The sequence below is a fragment of the Paramormyrops kingsleyae genome, chromosome 18, assembly GCF_048594095.1.
Source record: "Paramormyrops kingsleyae isolate MSU_618 chromosome 18, PKINGS_0.4, whole genome shotgun sequence".
In the NCBI taxonomy this organism is placed as follows: Eukaryota; Metazoa; Chordata; class Actinopteri; order Osteoglossiformes; family Mormyridae; genus Paramormyrops; species Paramormyrops kingsleyae.
Window position 1 is genome coordinate 15553208 of NC_132814.1, and position 16393 is coordinate 15569600.

At 45.3% G+C, this 16393-nt stretch overlaps 1 protein-coding gene across 1 annotated transcript; it reads left to right on the forward strand.

The window, feature by feature from the left end:
- The first annotated feature begins 89 nt into the window (after positions 1-89).
- LOC111846244 (A disintegrin and metalloproteinase with thrombospondin motifs 8-like) lies at positions 90-15947 on the forward strand. Its single transcript, XM_023816268.2, has 9 exons — positions 90-3708; positions 6419-6658; positions 7740-7872; positions 7987-8154; positions 9479-9762; positions 10908-11106; positions 12026-12198; positions 12958-13133; positions 13261-15947. Exons 1-9 carry the CDS (start codon positions 2956-2958, stop codon positions 13991-13993), a joined length of 2859 nt encoding a protein of 952 aa, XP_023672036.2. The 5' UTR covers positions 90-2955; the 3' UTR covers positions 13994-15947.
- The last annotated feature ends 446 nt before the right edge of the window (positions 15948-16393 follow it).

The following is a 16393-nucleotide window of genomic DNA, read 5'->3' on the forward strand; positions in this document are numbered from 1 at the left end:
TTGTAATCAGAGTTTTAGGGAGGCGCTGAGAAGCTCATTGGATATGCCTCCCGGTTTAAGGTTAAGACCGCAGCCACTTGGAGCTCTGCAAAAATCACTTAACAGCGCAGCGCGAGGCGGGTTTTTCCTCCCACTGGCTCGTGCGCTGGACAACGCTTTGCGCGAGTGCTGATGTGAGCCTAGTTACGCATCCAGTGCAGCGTTAAAAACTGCAGTGTAAATTGTCTTGTTCCGCGTAAAGGTACAGCATCTTAAAACAACATCCCCTCCTTTGTGTCTTGTTTTCCTCTATGGAAAAGAGCGTCTTCCTTTTAGTTTTTGTGTTCTGCAACAATCATACAGACAGACATACTTAAGTTTTACAGCATACAAAACCGATTGTCAGTCTGGATAATTTAAAATGGATAAATCTGCCGTGTAACCACCGAAAAATCTACATCAATACAAAATATTTCTGCCAGGCATTTCTTATTATTTTTGTCTTCTTAATTGGTCATTTTTATCAGTTGTCATAGCTAAAATGCTATTGACTATAACTACTACAACGTATCGCCGTTATCCCCGTCTTCATTAACAGGTTGTAATCAGTTTGATATTCGCCCAGCGCCTGGGTATCCCTTTCGATGTGTTTTAGATGTACTGGTTTATTATGGAATCAAGAAATATGCAGTTTTACATTAAAGCAATACATGAGGAAAAAATATTGGCAGCCAATTGAATCGTTCGGAAGACATTTTTTCCCCCAATATGTAATTTGAGCTATTTTAATAAATATCTACCGTAGATGCAGAAAAAAGCATTTGAGCATAATAATATGGGATTGTATAAGGCACGAAATGATCACATCAGTGGTATGAATCTACTTGTTATGAATTTAAGTTGTGTTGGCTTCACAAAACGTCCTCTGTGGTTTCAATGTAAAGGTGATGGTATCTTATGATGCCAAAAAAAGAAAACGGAAAAAGCAACAATATGGTCAATAAAAACTAACAGAAAATATTTAATTGCCATTTGCTCAATTATGTTACACTGATGTAGATATACTAACATTTATTCTAATCTATAAAGCAAAGATTGTTGCTGAAATTTCACATTCATTGAAAGACTGGGTGATTTTCAATACTAACATGTTTTCTTCTTTCCAAACATGTCTAAAATGTCAGTAGAGATGTTTAATGAAATTGTACACATTTTTTTAAGTATCGTTTTGGGCCTTTTTCTGGATGTATTTACACCTGGAAAGGAGGAAACGGATTCGTTCTTTCTATGCAACTGCGACCTCTGTTGTTCACAACCAGTCACGATTACAAAAATCAAGTTAGGACTTCTGCAAGTAAATTGATAATATTGCATTTGGTCTTGACACTTGGGCAGCGTCACAAACTATACGACCTTCACACTGTGCGGAAATTATTCTGTTTGCACATGCTAATTATTTGACCTTGTATTTTCAGTGAAACAAATTCTTCTATATTGTAAGTCAACGGCTCAATATTTAATTGATCCAATGTCGCCACCTAACGGCAATGAGAATACATTGTTAGCAGTGGGATGTTTGGACAATATGCGGGATTATTTCTGGAGTATCGAAATGGAGTTCTGATTTTATATACCCTACATCCTAACGTTTCACGTGAAACATTCTGTAATTACCATAAAACCCTATGTTAAACAGAGAGGAACTGCAAGGGTATATACGTTATCTGGTTATATATGTTAAAGTATCGGAACACGAAGTTTACAATAAATTCAGATTAAAGACACAAACATGCTCTTTATTGAAGAATAATACGTCAGCCTGCCTCTAATCCATAGTACAATAATCTATTTTAACGGAGATTAAAAAATATTTTCCCCTTGGGAGATTTTGTTGGCGACTACTAATTAAATGTTCCAGCAGAATGACGCGGGCCAGCCTTTCAGCGTGGGTGGTGTTGTGACACCTCACTCCGCTTTTTGAATGTAACATCTCTTGTGGTTTCCAGACCTCTGTCTCAGTACACATACTCTTTCGACCCACTCTTGTTTTGCATTTGTAAAATATGTTGGCAAGACATGTTGACACTCCTCCAAGACCTTCGGGTTTGTTTTATCTATTGGATGTCACTAACATGTGTTTATTAAGCATCACAGCCGAAGAGCGCGCGCTGGATAGCGTCAACAGAACGGCGATGCTGTCAAATTACGACTTTACGGGATGGAGTACAGCACTTGCAATTTCTCTTTTTCGCCTTGCATATACGTCGCAGCTACCGATAAAACAGTTATAAACACTGCATATTTGCGGTTCATCTGTGTTGCTTCTCTAGCTGAAGTTTTTTTTTTCGCTCTCTCTCTCTCTTTCTCTCTCCTCTCTCTCTTGTAAATGTAAATGGATTTTTGCGAAAGCGTTACTGATGCGTGTACAAACTTTACTAATAGTTGTCTGGAAGTCAGACTATGGCTAGTACGGCGGAGGAGTGCCAGTCTGTTCTCATTGGATCACTTTCATCCAAAATATTTTTTTTCATGAAGTGCGAGTGGGAGGAGAGAGAGAAGTGGCGAGGAACATCAAAAATAAACCTCTAATGTTTAAGCCAGAAGGTATAAATACCACAGCATCAAGGACCCCTCACTGGCGCTGAGAAGTGGAAAGCTCAGGTTACAAATGAAATTGCATTAGCTTTAAGTTAAGGCTCAGAGTAATATTTAAATCATAGACCAGGAGAATTCAGGCATCAGGTGCATTTGTAAAAGGTCGTGGTCGAAAAAACTTGAATATAGTCTCATATGCAAGTATAAAAATCAACAGGCGGTCAAGCAGTTGTGCGTGTACGTTTTGTCAGCGAATAAATGTAACCTTACTACACATTTTCGGATATAGGTGTTCATTTTGTTGTATTTTTTTTATTTTAAAATTAGTTATTAAAACTATAGGCCCTTTTGACATAAAGTCTACACGTTGATTTTTAAAAAATGAGTTCAGTTATAGCTATAATATTTCTTGCGTTTTCTACTCGTTTTGCACTTGCCGACTTTTTCGAATCGGAGGAAATTATACCTCTGAGAATAAATGAGAGGAATAGCGGTCGCTTTTGGACACGGAGCGAAGACCGGGTGAGTTTCAGAATTGCCGCTTTCGGTAAAGAGTTCACTCTGAATTTGACTCCGGATGAGAGTTTCTTAGCCCCAGCAATTAAGATCCACCGAATTAGATCAAACTCCCTGCCCAAGACGTCGGACTTCCGTGCGGATCAAGAAGAAATCCTACATCCTCCTGGTCACCGCGCGTCTGACATTCTCAGATACATTAACGAGACAGATGCGGTCGGGACCAGTTTGAAAGGCTGCTTCTATTCGGGGACTGTAGACTCAAAGCCGGACTCTGTAGTTGCTGTCAGTATTTGTTACGGGATCTACGGATCGTTTATAACAGATGGAGATGAATATCTCATCGAGCCTCAGACTGGCAGCGGGAGAGCCGAATCGTCCCAGATGCAGCCGCATGTCGTTAAAAAGCGGGTTCTCGCCGGAACACGGAGGGTACAAGAAATACTCATCGACCGAAAGGAAGACGAGCAAAGGGGACAAGGAGCTCCGATTTTATCGGGGGAGATGCGCGCATCGCCGGTGCCAAGAGAGAAGCGCTTCGTGTCCGCGGAGAGGTACATAGAAACTTTGGTGGTGGCAGATTCAACGATGGCACGTTTCTACGGGGACGACCTGAAGGTAAGTGTCTCTATAGCCATATATATATAATATCAAACTTATTTCTATAGGCTACTCTTAAGCACATTTATTGCGCGTTATTTCCAGTAAACTGATATTTGTTTTAAATTAACAATGTCGCGCTGAAATTATACAGAATTTACCACAATCATAGCATTTTAATGTGAGCTATTTATACAGTCGATTGGGTAACTTCTGAATGAGCTTGACAAAAAAATGAAGCCGTTTTTGTTCCAGTAGCTTGTAATACAAATATATTTTAGGAGCGACATAAGGCAGTCTCTATTCCGGTATTTAATGCGTGGCCGTTAAATGGCCGCTTCCTGCGCCAACCCGTTTGGCCAAGAGTAATTTTATACGTATTCACGTCAGAAATTTCTCAGGAAAGTTGGGCATATTTTCCCGCATACTTTTAAGAGCACTGGTTCTCTTCCCAGAACCCTTAAGCGGACGGATGCAGCCTTTCTGTTACGATAGTCCACACTGCGCGGAATGAGCGACCGTTTCCATCAGTTTAGCAAATATTCACTTTCTGTGGCGAGCGGCTCCACGGAAAGGAAGTTTGCTCTTCAACTATTTCCGTTAAATCCGGATTGATTTACCGGCAGCGCACGCAGAATTATCGCTAAGTGTCATGATTGACTGGCGTTGCTTGATTAGGAAACACATTACCAGTGTTATTATGGGTCACTAAATTTTAAGAGTTTGAAGGTTTTAATGGTAGTTATTCGAAAAAGTTGGCAGAAAGTCATTGATATTGTATCGACTGATGGGTGCAATCCATCGTCTGTTAAATCCTGCAGTAACACACTGGATTTTAGTGTAGAAGTGGGAATGACCTGAGAAATCTAAGCACTTTACCCTGGAAGTCCTCCAAAAGCGATGAACAATGTTATTCACCAAGATAAATGTATGAAACAATTAAAAACAGTAGTCTTTTTTTTGACATCGAAGCTGACAAACAGGACATTTCGAGCAGCTTAAGAATCTTCTGCTGTGATTTTACTGGAAGGTCATGAGGACAAGTTCTGAGATGCTTATGAAATACACCTCATTAGGAGAATTCAAAGTGTAGTGTCTTTGAATCTGCCAGGAGAACTGAAAATGAAGAATTTATTTGGGAGAACTGAAGGGAAACTGTCTAGTTTGCTCCTGTAGCTCAACCACTAGGGTATTTTGCTCTCAGTGTGAAGGTCATGGGTTCTAATCCCACGCAATGGCCATCAATTGTAACCCTTTCCTCTATTCTAAGTCAAGTTGGATAAATGCATCCAATAAAGAAATGTAAAGCAGTGCGTCTGTTGCAGAGGGAGTTTCTGAAGACCGCAAGGCATCTAGTGAGAGGGGATCTTTGTTTCACATTTTGTCATAAGGAGTATTGTCAGTATCTCCCCGCCAGAGGGACAAAGGCACATACTTTTATATGTTGTAGTAGTATTCAGACATTTTCCCATGAAAAACAGTGGATTAAGGGCTTCCACCGGAGGATTTTACAGTCCTTAAGCAAGATGGCTGCAAGCTGGAAGCCTAACGAAAAGGAACCATCTGTTTCGACTAAATTGCCCCGTGTTGTATGAATTTGGCCAAGAGCGGCCAAGACGTGCCACAGAGTACTCAACATCTCCACAGTGAAGAAATTAACACGTCGTTAAAGTCGGCTAGTTTCGGTCGGAAAGAATGTGGGATTAATTGGACTGGAAATGAATCTGCATAAATGTAAACACTGGGCCTCGACCAGACGATACTCAAGTTTTGGTGGGGCACTGCTTTTCTACCCTGGAGTGTAGTAAATGCACTATTCTATAAATGTGTCACGTTGCCGAGCGTGTGTGTGCCCGTCTGCTCGTGTACATAGCGGTGCGGTGTGTTTGCGCAAGGAGGCACTAACCGAATCGCAGACCGCAGACATACAATCCATCTCCCGACACGAGTATGCAAACCGCAGCTTCTGAAAGCGCTCCGCCGTGCCCAGACTGAAATCCTAAACCCGCGCTACAACTCAACAGATAATTAAGCAGGAGAGCGATTCTTAAACCGTCCGACCCGTATCGGTGACAGTCAGCTGAAGTGCTTAATGCCACTTCTAACAAAATAGACTTGAAAATCCATGTTTATAATTTAGTTAAATACTGACTGCTAAAAAGTTGTGTCGTTTGCTTGCTTCTCAGGTTTCTCGTATTTTCTTTCCAAATGCATAAGTGGTTTAGAGATTTTCCACATAATTTAGGTTATTTGTTCATTAGACCAGGCCTGGGCAATTATTTTCCGTTGAGGGCCAAATCTTAACTTCACAAAGTCAGTCAGCGCCATTTGTTAATGCTTATTTTCATGTTCCATGAAAGCTACAATAATAGACTTATTAAATTTTAAGATTATTTGTTATTAACTCAAATAAATATTTGTGAGCAAAATTCTGGTCATCTTCATATACTGGAACATAAAACCTTAGAACTATACCTGTTTGTTTTCCATTTTAATGATCATGGAGGCCAGAGCTCTGCAGACTGGATATGGCTCACAGACCGACTATTGCCTAGATCTGATCGAGACACCCCATAATTGCAAGGGGCACATAATAATGAGCACTAGTGTACTCACCTCAGTAGTGTAAGTAGTAGCTCACCCTGCCCTCATGAAGAAGGTTCTGATCTGGCCCGGTTCTCCTACCATGTGACCCACGGCTTGTGCCACCTTCCCACTCCACGCACAGCACTACCTTCTGACCCTGGTCAGCATGGCGGCCCAGGTCTACAAGCACCCCAGCCTTAAGAACTCAGTCAGCCTGGTGGTGGTGAAGATGCTGGTGGTGGAGGACCAGGAGGCGGGGCCCAGCGTTTCGGCCAACGGCGACCTGACCCTCCGCAACTTCTGTGCCTGGCAGCAGCTGTTTAACCCCAGGAGCCAGCGGAACCCTGAGCACTACGACACGGCGCTCCTGTTCACCCGACAGGTGAGGGCTTGCGTGGAACACCTCCCACAGAAGTGGGGTTCTAGATCCACGGAGCTGCAGAACCCAATCCCATTAGCTCTGTACCCCAATAATCGTGTGCTGGTCCATTGATATTCAGGGCCCCCTGGCAAAATGTCACCTCGGGCCCCGTGAACGGTGGGAGAGTCGGCCACGGTAGAATTTACTGAGCAGATGTACAATGTTTCTTGAGCATATACATTAGTGTTTTTCATATTCAGTAAAGTGTCGGGCTCCCTGAATCTGCCAGGGTATCCTTGCCCCTCTGACGGTCTTGCTGTTGTGGCACATGAAATATGAACTTTGTACCCAGTCTGAGAAGTATGGTCACTGATTACCAGTCTGGTACCATCTTCACTAGCTCTGTAGTATATTAGAAACTTAAAATTTTCTAAACTCAGTTTGTAAGTACCATTTCTGTCAGGTTTTGGGAAATCTAACGAAAGCTCTTCATTGGATTACTTGAGGAATGAGTGAGTTTTGGTTCCGAGTACTGTAACATATCATGAGGAAACCTGATTTTAGGTCACTGGTGGTCTAATCTCGAAAACAACAAAAAAAATAAACTGAGCCAGTTTTGGAAATTTGCTCTTCTGTCCAGATACTGTGGCTGGGAAATGCCACCCACTCGTTGGGATTAGCGCCGAGGATCCCATCTGTGGATCAGTTAGTAGACAGGAAACGTCCGTTTTGCCACAAATGGCTGACGGAGGGTCTGAGCACCACGCATCCCGGCGTAGCGGGACCCGCTCCAGGTTCCGATCTGCTGCGCTCGTCCCGAGTGCAGACGGGTTTCCAGTTAAGTGCTAAACCACGTCTCTAGTTTGTCTGGTTCCTGTGGAAAGCAGAAGGGTCGAGGGGGCAGACCTGGGGCCCCTGTGCTCAGAACGTGAGCCAGAGGCTCCCCCCCTGAACCCAAACAGAGCTCTGGCCCTGGTTCATCGGCTCTGTTTTTACGATGGATAGACTAACGTGTGCTTGGCCGACCGGAGGCGGAGTGGAAAAGCGCGGAGCAGAAACAGCGTCACCACGTAGCATCTGCTGTGTCTCTCCTCGTCTGCAGGACATCTGCGGGCACCACAGCTGCAGCACCCTGGGGGTGGCCGACGTGGGCACCATGTGTGACCCGAAAAGGAGTTGCTTCGTCGTCGAGGACAACGGCCTGCAGACCGCCTTCACTGTAGCCCACGAACTAGGTGTCCGCGTCATTGCCGGATTAAATAACACCTACTGCCCTGAAAATGTTCATCGCTGTGGGGGGAGTGAGAAGTTCAGTGCTAATGGTGTTGGGGCGGCATCTGTCTCGTTAGGTCACGTGCTCAGCATGCCGCATGACGACTCCAGGAACTGCGAGAGAAAGTTCGGGCACCTCGGCGGACACCACGTGATGGCCCCCGTATTCGAGGACCTCAGCAAAGCCTTGCCCTGGTCGCCCTGCAGCGCCTACCATGTCACAGAGTTCTTTGACGCGGGTCATGGTAAGCACGCTGCCAGCCTTACTTACAGAGACTCATATTTTAAAATTATCCTGCTGAGACTCCCTGCTGTTCCTGTGTTACAGGTGTTACAAGTTCTGCATTATCACAGGGCTCTGCATTTTGGTTGTACGCAATTACAGTTCCTACAATTGTGGGGTCAGACAGTCCCCATAGCAACCAGGAGTTAAGACAATTGCTCAGGGGCTCAGTTGTGAAATCACCTCTGCTGACCCTGGGATTTGAACCAGCGCTCTTCCAGTCACTCCAATCACAGGCACAGCATCCTAACCCACTTGAGGTTCAAAATCAAACCAAAGTGTTTGACAGTTACAATTTCATTGAACCTTTTTTGACTTTTAGCCTTAAAAGTCTATTACTAGCCTTAAAGAGTTATGATGAACTGTTATGTTGCTCTTCGGGGGAGGTAAAATCCCTGTGTTGACCTAGTTTTTCAGGGGCATTTTCTTTCACAACCCCCTCCCCCCCTGAAAAAAACATAAATTATGGTTTCTAAAAACCCCCGACTGTATGTCCTACAGAGAGCATCATGACAACAGTAATATATTTTGTCTGTGCTGGTCTTCCAGAAGGCGTAAATGCTTTTGTACTTAACACATGGGAATGCCATTCAGTGGGCTGGGGCGACTAGAAAGCATACTGGCTCTTGCGGGGTGGGGGTGTTGGGTGAGGGGGGTGCTTGGCTACCGCAACCTGTGTGCAAAAAATAACTCGGAATTCCTCACAGCGCTCAGTCGTGTCCGCCAAGGTCATTCCCGCAGCGGGGAGATGAATCTGCAGGGATGACCGACAAAAAAAAGCCACACACATATCAGGACGATTTATGCCTGTCAGTGATTCAGGTTTTTCGGATGCGCCTCCTTTCCTCTGAGTCACTTGTTGACTCTCCCTGGTTCTCACATTCCGTGTTTAAGAACCGTTTCCTTCCACCTTAAAGCTAAGTGGGGGCTGGGGGGGGGGGAGGCGGGGCAGACAGCGGGACACATAGGAGTTACTGTTGCACCCCCTCTTCGGCACTTATAACTGGCGAATAAATCTAGCATAAATCAGCAGAGGTTATAAATTGACTGGTGGGATGCATTAGTAAAAACGGGGAGGCTCCGGTTGAACGCTGCCCCCCCCATGAAATAACTGTTAGACGCTGTTGCGTTTTTGTAACCCCCCCCCCCCTCCTCACAAATGTGTTTTTTTTTAATGAGTCCCAAATCATCAGCCTTAGAATAAATACTACCCCCGCCCCAGACTCCTAGTGACGAAATGCCCCTCCCCCCTGATGCCCCGCCTCCTCCCTCTTCTCCCGCCCCAGGGGACTGCCTATTGGATGCACCTGAGAATAGCCTCCCCCTGCCCATTGAGCCGCCAGGCCTGACATACAGCCTGGACCGCCAATGCCGGCAGGCCTTCGGCGAGACGTTCCGCCACTGTGCCAACGTGACCGACGTGGACACATGCGGCCAGCTGTGGTGCCAGGAGGCAGGCCAGGCTCAGTGCGCCACCAGGAAAGGCAGCCTGCCTTGGGCAGATGGTACGCCGTGCGGCACCCATGCCTCCTGCCTGGACGGCTCGTGCGTGGAGGCCAACTGGCCAAAGGTGAGTCTCTCGTCCTGAGTTGGGCTTGAGGGTCCACCTACAAATCGCCACTAATAACCGCCGCTACAAAGCCATGTCAGTTCAATTAATATGGCCTACTGCCTTCATTGTGAGGCCTCATCCTGTTCTTTAGACCTATGGGTGGTTTGTATGCGTTGGATTATGGATCTGTGCCTTTTCCCAGAAGATCATGGGTTTGAGTCCCACAGACAGCCTGTTGAGACCTCAAACAACCCCAGCACTGGATGTTGTGTGACCCTCTGCTTTGATCCAAAGTTTTCCTCACACGTATGTCACTTTGGACCAAAGGCATCTGCTAAATACGTTTAGGCCTGCAGGGCACCATAAAATAATTGCAACGCCTCGATCTGTATTCCAAATATACCCATCTCGATGATCTGCACAGTTATATTTGGTACTGTGCTTTTTAAAAAAGGATTTTCCACTACGACATCGTGGAAAAGTCATTGCGAGATGGGACACTTCCAACGTCGCGGCTGCCAAGCAGTGTCATGGGGTGGGTGGGAGGGGGTCCCACAAGCCAAGAGACATGAGCCAGGAATGCAGGGAGGGATGGATGTGTCACAGACCTGCCTGAGCCCCAAGGTGCCAAGCGGAGCCCAACCCAGGTTCTCCCAGGACTGCTGACTGCAGTGAGACTTTGAAGGTTTACAAGTTGGATCTGTCCTGGAGCCTCTCTTGCGGATCTGCCATCCTTTTAGATTTATGTGATTTAAGAACGATAACAAGGCCCATCCGTTACATCTTCATCAGTCGTACACCACTCCACGTTCCCTGCATGTTCTTAACATTGTACTTTCTGCTCATTGAATAGTCTTTTTACGTTCTTGCTTTGTTGGAAGATGCTGTGTTGCTCTTGCTCTATTGTATCTTAACTAACGCTAATGCTAAGATTAAATCTAAGACTATTGCTAATACTGACACTAATGCTAAGACTAACACTAATGCTAAGACTAAAGCTAAGACTATTGCTAATACTGACACTAATGCTAAGACTAACGCTAATGCTAAGACTAAGGTTAAGACTATTGCTAATATTGACACTAATGCTAATGCTAAGACTAACGCTAGTGTTACAGTAAATGCAGCATTCAGGCTACAGACTATGTTTCTCTCTGCTCCAGCTCCGCCCTCAGACCACCATAGACGGAAGCTGGGGATCCTGGGGCCCGTGGGGTCTCTGTTCCAGGACCTGCGGTGGGGGCGTGGAGTTGTCTCACCGGGAGTGCACTGACCCAGAACCCCGGAACGGAGGCAGGTACTGCGTGGGACAGCGAGTCAAGTACCAGTCCTGCAACACTGAAGCCTGCCTGGAAAACAGTGGTAAGGATGCTCTCGTCCACAGAGCACGCTTAAGCGAGGGACTAGCGAGGGACTGGCGAGGTCCTGGGGGCTGCTTCATGCCACGCGACCGTGTCCTTTGACTCAAGATCGCAACACGTAGCGGTCTAACAGAACGATCCCCACAGCATCTTATTAATTTGCTGTGAAGTCGTTTTGAAATACAAGCAGTATTATTAGGAATAATATTATGAGGTATCTTCAAAGCTTTTGAGACAAACCAGGTAACAGGTATCTTGACAGCTGTCCGTAGAATAGAATAGAATAGAATAGAATAGAATCTTTATTGTACAACTAAATAATACTGGAGTATTGTGTACTGTTCTGTCCATTTATTGTTCCATTTATTAATTGTAACTTGTTGTGCACCTTTTGCACTGTATTGTGTTGTCTGTTTGCACCCTTTTGCCCCGTTGATGTGACGTTCAATGTTACTATGTGACGTTCAGTGTTACTAGATGTTGCACCGGGGCCAATGGGAAACGTTGTCTCATCACACTTTGTACATGTATAAAGCCGTTGATGACAATAAAGTAACCTTAACCTTAACCTTAAAATTCTGTTTGCTCTTCCACCAATGTTTACATATAATAAATAAAAGGAAAAAATAATAATAAATAAAATCCATAATAAATAAATATAAAAAATGCAGTTAATAGTTAGCCTTTGTCAGTCATAGGGCTTGCAGAGATGATAGAGTGTAAAATTAAATGGCTTTATGGCACTTACCTCTGGGGTCCTGTTGGTGCAGAGGCAAACTGGGCCTTTAGGCAAGGCTACGGCTGTTTTTTATTAACCTCCCATGGGTATGAGAACCGGCTGGCGGGCAGAGCGGACGGGCTGGCCAGCAAGGGCCTCAGCACGCATGCAGACTTGGCTAACCCTGACCTGTTGTTTTTAGGTAAGAGCTTCAGGGAGGAGCAGTGCGAGAGGTACAACAACCTGGGCCAGATAGACGGAAGCGGGAACACGAAGCGCTGGATCCCGAAGTATGCCGGCATCTCGCCCCGGGACAGGTGCAGGCTGGTCTGCAGGGCCAGGGGCAGCAGCGAGTTCCGGGTGTTCGAGGCCAAGGTGTGACCCCCCTCCGATCAGCGCAGATCAGGCCGCAAACATGCGCCACATAACCACATCAGATCTTTGCTCTTAATCATATGGACCACAATGCAGCACTACAGTGGCTCAATGGCCTCCAGCCATGGACCGGGGGGGCATGACCAGTTAATTTTTGGAGCATCGTGATTAACAACAAACTTTACTATTAAAGACCTGAATTACATCCAAGTTTATAAAAACAAAAGGTTATATCTGAGTTTCTCAAAAACAGATAAGTGCACACGACTCCGCGCCCCCTCCATTTACATGTGTCCCACGCTCCATGCCGCCCCCTTTGTGTGTGGAGTCCTCGCCATGTTTGCCCTGTGGTCACATGACCTCCCTTCCCAACAGTGTTACCCCGGAGTGATTTACATATACATACATAAACGCACACAGCGCGTTGTGCAAGCAGACATACCACAAAGTAGAAGCAGAGGAAAAGCTGCTTAGGTTGGACTAGCAGGGAATTTTTTTTTTTTTAAAACTTGGATCTGATAATGTATATAAACCCTGTCGTCCAACCCCCCTGCTTTTGAACTGTCCCATGTTTTTATAATTTAAGTCCTGTGAAGACCCTCCCCTGTTAACCCGGTTGGTCCTGGGGGACCATTGTTTTGTGCCACTATATAGCTGTATATGGGTGGTGGTCTGACAATGAAGTCAACTTGACTTGGTGATAAATCTTAGCCAACATTTATGTGACGTCAGCCACTGTATGCTTTGGGTGATGCCCAGGTCGTCGATGGCACCACATGCGGTCTGGACACCACGTCCATCTGCGTCCAGGGCCAGTGCGTCAAAGCGGGATGTGACCTGGTGATCGGCTCCAGTGAGAAGCTGGACAAGTGCGGCGTGTGTGGGGGCGATGGGTCCAGCTGCAGGAAGGTCACCGGCTCCATGAACCGGGCCGTGTGAGTCTCTGCTGTTATCGGCATCAGTCTCACAAAACATCTGGTTGCGTGGAGCCTTCATGAGTTACGTCATTTCATTTCCTGCTCCATGTCGGTGGCCAATAACAGCTTGTTTGCCTCGTCCCAGATACGGCTACAATGATATCGTGACCATCCCAGCTGGTGCCACCAACATCGACATCAAACAGCGCAGTCAGCGCGGGATGGAGCATGACGGCAACTACCTGGCCGTCATGGCGGAAGACGGAGCCTACATCCTGAACGGGAACTTCTCCGTGTCCACCGTGGAGCAAGACGTCCCAGTGAGAGGGGCTTTCCTACGGTACAGCGGGTCCTCCACCACGCTGGAGCGTATCCAGAGCTTCCACCAGCTTCAGGAAGGTGTCACCATCCAGCTGCTGTCCACAGCCGGCGAGGCATCTCCGCCCAGAGTCAAGTACAGCTTCTACCTCCCCAAGGGCGTCTCCTTCAGCAGGGCCGGCGAAAAGAGGGTGTCGCCACACACCATCCAGCCAATCGGCAGGTCTGAGTGGATCATGGGGGAGTGGTCTGAGTGTTCTAAGACCTGTGGGTCAGGGTGGTCCCGGCGAGACGTGGAGTGCAGGGATGAGAGAGGCCTCCCCACCTTCGTCTGTGACGAGGGCCTGAGGCCCACCGATATCCGGCCCTGCGGCGACTTGCCCTGCCCCGTGTGGCAGATGGGACCTTGGTCCTCCTGCTCACGTAACTGCAGGCATGGTGAGCGCCGGCGTGCCGTATTCTGCACCGACTACACCGGGAAGACCGTGGAGCCCGAGAGGTGTGACCTGGCCAAGAAGCCGACACCAGTCTCCGTGGAGTGTGCTCACCAGGAGTGCTGAACATCCGACCCCACAGCCAAGCAACGGGAGGATGAAACACGTGGGATGGGCCTGCTATTGTTAGCCTGATCGGAGCTCATGGAGGTTCTACTTTCACAAAAATGTGCTGAGGGTAGAGTGGAAAATGATTGGTTCAGAGAGATAGCCATTCATATTGTAGAGGAGGTGGGTCCAAGCAACTAGAAGAGGTGGGTCCAAGACATCTGATTGGTTGATCCCACCTCCTCTAGTTGCTTGGACCCACCTCCTCTACAATCTGATTGTTTCTGAACCAATATTTTTTTTATTCTGCCCTCAGAACATTTTTGTAAGTAAAAATCCCATGAGCCTGATCAGAGGATCAAGTGCTGTGGCTGGTGATTCTCGCTAATATTTTTAACCACTATTAACAGTTCTGCCGGTTTGAGATCTACCTCAAAGGATGTAAAATTGCTGAGTAACATTAGATGACAATATTTCAATTAGTTTGTTTATTTGTATTGTAAAGGGAAGCTACTGAGACACAGTTGTACCATACCTCCACCATCCCTTTACAGGATAGCTGCCCCCCCAGAACAACACAAATTTCAAATTCAACCACAGAAAACTGGAACAATGTAGCGCCTTAATAAATGGAGAAAGGTAAACTTTTATTTAACACTTAAAACAAAAGCACAAGAAAAACAAATTTTAAAATGAGAAAAGCCACTTAATGTATCACAAAACGAACTTTGGTTTCATAGCTGTTCATATATAATATATATTACTATAACAGAACAAAACATTTTCTGTACTCATGGGGGATTCAAACAAAAACAAAACATAATGTAATTTAGTTCTGGCTAAATTATAAACCACAGAAAAAAGCAACAGAGTATTCAATACATTTGTACATAAGTAATTCAACTCGCAAAGCAAATACAGAACCTTAATAGTTTTTTGCGATCAGCGAACACTAACTGATAGTTACATCAGCCACAAATGAGTTCCCAATTATACGCACAGCTTAGTAAGAGCAGAAGAAGCGCATACGCATTTGAGGAGAACAAGTGACAGAATTCTCCGGACAGGGCTCAGGAGGGATTCTATCAAATAACCCCAAATAAGCAGTTTAACTAACAAACCGTAGTATGCTGTGCCTGTTACAATGTCACTCCTCCCCCAAACGATTCCTAAAACAAACAGCAACTATGTGTATAGGTATTTATATACAATCATGTATTTAGGCAACAATAAGTTACACTTGTTTAACTAAACCATCAGACTGTAGAAATGTTCCCTTGCAGCATTCTTAGAGCTCTGTGTTGGCAGGGTAAGCGTGGGCCAACCGACGGAGTGTGAGGATGGTATAATCCCGACGTGATCCTTATGAACGGAGGTCGCGTAAAATTAGATATGCTTCAATCCAGAGTACGTGACACGTGGAACTGAATATAGTTCAGCCTGTAACCAGCTCCTTTTGGTTTTTCGTCAGGGGATCTGATCTCATGCATCCATATAAAATTAGAATACACCCTTTCTTTACTTTCAAGGGTAAATCTAACCATTAAGTGGAGAGAAGTTACGAATTGATCGAAAGTGCAACGTTGAGGCATTATGCTCACACCCACGGGCATGTTGGTAACGGCATCTAAAATGTTTATTGTTTGCTTTTTTTGCTGCATGCGGAAACATTTTCCAGATTATTCACTCACGTTGAATTTTAGGTTAGTATTGATTTGTAATTTATTTCTAGACATTTTGTGATGTAGCATTCCAGTAACTGTACATTAGGAATGTAAGGGAGAAAATATCAGCATGATATTCCTTCAGTGAAGGCTTGTACTATGTAATATTAAAGCTTCCTCTTAAAGCTATTTATTTTTGTATAGTTTCTACATTTTTATGTGTAATATTTTTCTAGATGCTGCTGTCTTTCAGAATTATAAGTGATAATCGAGATGTACAAATAAAATAAACACGTGAAGAAAATGTTTATATGGTGACAGAAGCGTTCTTTTCTTTTTATTTACTGGTACCTGGGGCCTATATCACGAAGATGGCTTTTGGGATTAGCAAGATAACTTGTCGGGCTGAAGGTAGTCTTGGCTAAATGTCAGTGGACGAACATAAAGTCAATTTAAACTGCTGTAGCTTAAATCCGACACGTTATCTAGCTAACCAACAAATTTCGCATGTTCTCCCTGTGCTGCCCGAGTTTCTTCTGGATACTCGTGTTTTCTCCCGCAGTCTGTGTGAGTGTCAGTAAATGTACCCTGCGATGGACTGACACCCCTGGCTTATGTCCTGAGCTGCCTGGCATTAGGCTTCTCGCGTACTTGACAAGGATAAGGATGAAATAAGATGCACGGATGGATGGATGTTTTTTGTTACCCTACGAAATTGTTCTGTATAAGCAGTTGGATTTACCTTATTTGTGCC

Bases quoted from the DNA above. Each gene is read 5' to 3' on its own strand.
- LOC111846244 (XM_023816268.2), top strand. From the start codon at position 2,956: ATGAGTTCAGTTATAGCTATAATATTTCTTGCGTTTTCTACTCGTTTT. The intron at 6,659-7,739 runs GTGAGGGCTTGC...CCTCGTCTGCAG, and splicing joins CGCTCCTGTTCACCCGACAG to GACATCTGCGGGCACCACAG. The intron at 13,134-13,260 runs GTGAGTCTCTGC...GCCTCGTCCCAG, and splicing joins GGCTCCATGAACCGGGCCGT to ATACGGCTACAATGATATCG.